The 3,124-nt window shown below is 48.1% G+C and overlaps 1 protein-coding gene across 2 annotated transcripts in view; it reads left to right on the top strand.

Moving 5' to 3' along the window:
* LOC102675066 overlaps positions 1 to 3,124 on the top strand; it is a 22,285-nt gene that overhangs the window by 4,241 nt on the left and 14,920 nt on the right. For both annotated transcript variants that reach the window (XM_031513672.1, XM_031513673.1), the window contains exon 3: positions 1 to 832. In XM_031513672.1, the coding sequence (XP_031369532.1) occupies positions 1 to 832 (832 nt within the window). The remainder of the gene's footprint in view (positions 833 to 3,124) is intronic.

Raw genomic sequence — 3,124 nt, forward strand, 5'->3', positions numbered from 1 at the left:
AGGGGGATCGCGGCGGCGAAGAAGAACGAGGCGAGATCTTCTGTCGCGCCTAATAAAAAATCGGAGATCTCGAGTTCGGCCAAGATTCGATCGGACATCTTCAAGATACAACAGATGTTTCAAAGCCCCGATAACTGTCCGAGGACGGTGGTGAAATGTTCGAACGAGAAGAAGATCGAGAAGAGGAACGAGTGTGAGAAGAGATCCGGGGGGGAAATTAATAAAACGAGATTACTCGCTCAAAAATTGTTGGAGGCGTCCCGAAGCAATCGGGAATCGTTGAAGGATCGTTACAATAATCCGAGGAACGCGTCCAAGGTTGGTAAAAGCGTGAACGGTAAAAGTGCGTCGAGTAAGGCGTGTTCGCAGAAGAGCGGCGTGGATCCCAAGCGATCCGAGAAAGGGAAAAGTGTCGTAGGGTCGGAGGAGATACACCCGCAACCTCCTATTCGTAAGAGAAAAGAATCGAAGAACGGACGCAGCTGTGAAACGGATAAAACTACGGTGGACGATCCCGGGAAGAAGGATAAGAACGATATCGAGGAGAATTCGAGGAGCGGCGAGAACACGGGGAAAGAAATTGAAACGTCGTCGAACGACGACAATTGTTCGAACAACGGCGATCCAACGGATGAGTCAAGAGCGAGAACGAAGGAGCTCAACAGGCCGGATATTCTGGACGGATTGTTGAAGGAGTGCGATCGGCAAATGGCAGACTTGAAGTCGGATTTGCACGAGAGGAGGAGATCGCGAAGCCATTGGAGAGGATTCGTGCAATCGATGAGGCTGCACGACGTCGAGCTTCATTCGGACACCGAGGATCAACGAAAGGGTGAGCGAGTCAATGTTTGTTCACACTTTAGATTAGAGATATCTTTGTTACGCGTTAGAAAACAAATTTATCGTCGACGTATACATCTGCGCACCTATCAAAGATAATTCCTAGTAAAGAAAATAGTAGAGGTTCGAAAAACTCTACGACGAATAAAATGATCGAAAATCGATCTCGCCAATCTGTATTATTCCGTTCCGTTTCGTCGAAAATTGCTCCGTAATTGTCCCTAAAGGAGCATTCACGTTTCTATATGCATCTGTAATACCGATCTACGCACACGATCGGCGGAGTTAAGTGAGATTTATTACGAAATATCTGCTGGTCATTTCGATGACCCTCTCTCCCTTCCCCCTTTGATTGTTGGCCTGCTTAAAGAGCAGAGGGAGTTTTATAAGCCGGCGGATTGGATTAGCAACGTTCGCCGAGGTGTTTAAAATTACAACCGGCGTGGCCATTAATCCCTTAGCTCGGGGCACCCCTATTTTTAGACATTCGTGTAGGCTCCCTTTGTCGCTCTTGTTGCTAGTGCAGGTCAGGGTAGCGTATCCCTAACAACATATGTCCCAACATATGGATTTAGCTAGGAGAAACGGAAAACGCTTCTACTCTCCTCGCTTCGTGTAACATAAAATCGTGATCGTGTCCCCTCTCGTGCTTGCTCCACTTCATCCAACGATCCTTTCGAAATAATTCGAATCGCGAAGAAAACAATCATTCTTGCTTTTCCTTCCTTTCAAAATTCGAGATTTTGGAATCTCGTCCGATCCAAGATCGCGACGCGGAACGTTCCTGCCGCGATTAGACGGTTGATTTCTCGATTCTCACGCCACGAATTTCTCCTCGTCGCTTCTCTCTCATCGATCGCGCCAGATCATTTACTTCGATTCGACGAGCCTCGACGAAAGCCTTGCGCGGCCAACCGCTTTTTTTCCCGTCCCTTTCAGTTTTATTTTTATCTTTCGATTATCTTACTTTACGTTACGTGGATTTACCTTATCTCGACGCCCTCGAAAAGAGGCTCGCTCCACGCTAAACGAAAACGCTTTATCGCGTTACAATTTTGGGCACACTCGTAAAACAGGGAAGGGAAGGGAAACGGAGCGGTGGTTTTAGGGCGAGGGGCTCGTCTTTCGGAAAAGAAACGATCGAAAGTCTAAGCTTCTTCTCCCGTCTTTCTCTCTTCCTCTCCTCGCCAGATATATATTCGCGATGTGCGCGATTCGATAAATTACGGGACTGTCGTCGCGTTAAAGATATACGAGCCAAGGTATTTACATCGTTTTCAGCGTGTTTCCAAATACTTTTTTTTTGCCACGCGTTTTAGTTCCATGCATCGTTCGAGCGAGATTACGAATATTAAAAAAAAATGGGGGGAATTTCTCGCGCGCGTTCACGCGAAGAAAATTTCAAATTTCGCGAGCGAGGAATATAATTTAGTTTATATATCGTGTATCGATATCGAGTTTACACGAAAAGTTGGAAGGTTTATTCGATTCGCCTTCTCTGCCGCACGATTGCACATTTTCACGCGCGGAAAAGTTATTGCGCATCGGCATTTACCACTCGCCTTGCCCACTGTTCATAAAAATGATTACGCAAAAAGCTGTGTTAACCGTCGAACGATTGCGTACGTTTCATCTTGCGTCAGAATGGCGAGGGACGCGATAAACGTTTACGAAACGACGGCGCATCCCGCCCCTTTTCAAGGATTCCCCCTTATTTTCATCGGAACGAAATTGTTTCGAGCCTTGGAGTGATAGCAAAAGCAAGTGATGGGAAAAGCACGGTTGGCTGCCGACCACGAATCGTCGTGGATGGATTACAAATCGTTCTCTGTGACGATCGTCGACCGGAAGAACCGGCAAATATCTCGAGGAGAACAATAGGCCGCGGCTCGATAAGGATTCCACGGACGAACGATCGATCGGCGGTCATCGATGATGCATCGTGCCGATGCACTCGAAATGCTCGTGCATTCTTTCGACGTGCACACGCACATGGGTGTGTATCCAGAGTGACGGCCCTTACCCTTCGAGTCTACGCCCTAATATTGATCTGCCGTCCTTCCTGCCCCTCCATGGTGGCCCATGGTGTGCGTACAATGAAACGCAGCCATCTTCCCCCTCGTCCCGCCAACACCCTACCAGACCCATACCGTAAGTCCGGCGTATGGGCCGATGTTGCTCCTCAGTGCAAATCTAGCTGTCAAACCGCGAGCATTTTACAACGCCGATCTAACCCGTCGCCGATTCACCTTTCCTCCTTCATCGTGGACACCTTCCTTCCCTC

Source organism: Apis dorsata, unplaced genomic scaffold, assembly GCF_000469605.1.
Source record: "Apis dorsata unplaced genomic scaffold, Apis dorsata 1.3 scaffold_683, whole genome shotgun sequence".
Lineage (NCBI taxonomy): Eukaryota > Metazoa > Arthropoda > Insecta > Hymenoptera > Apidae > Apis > Apis dorsata.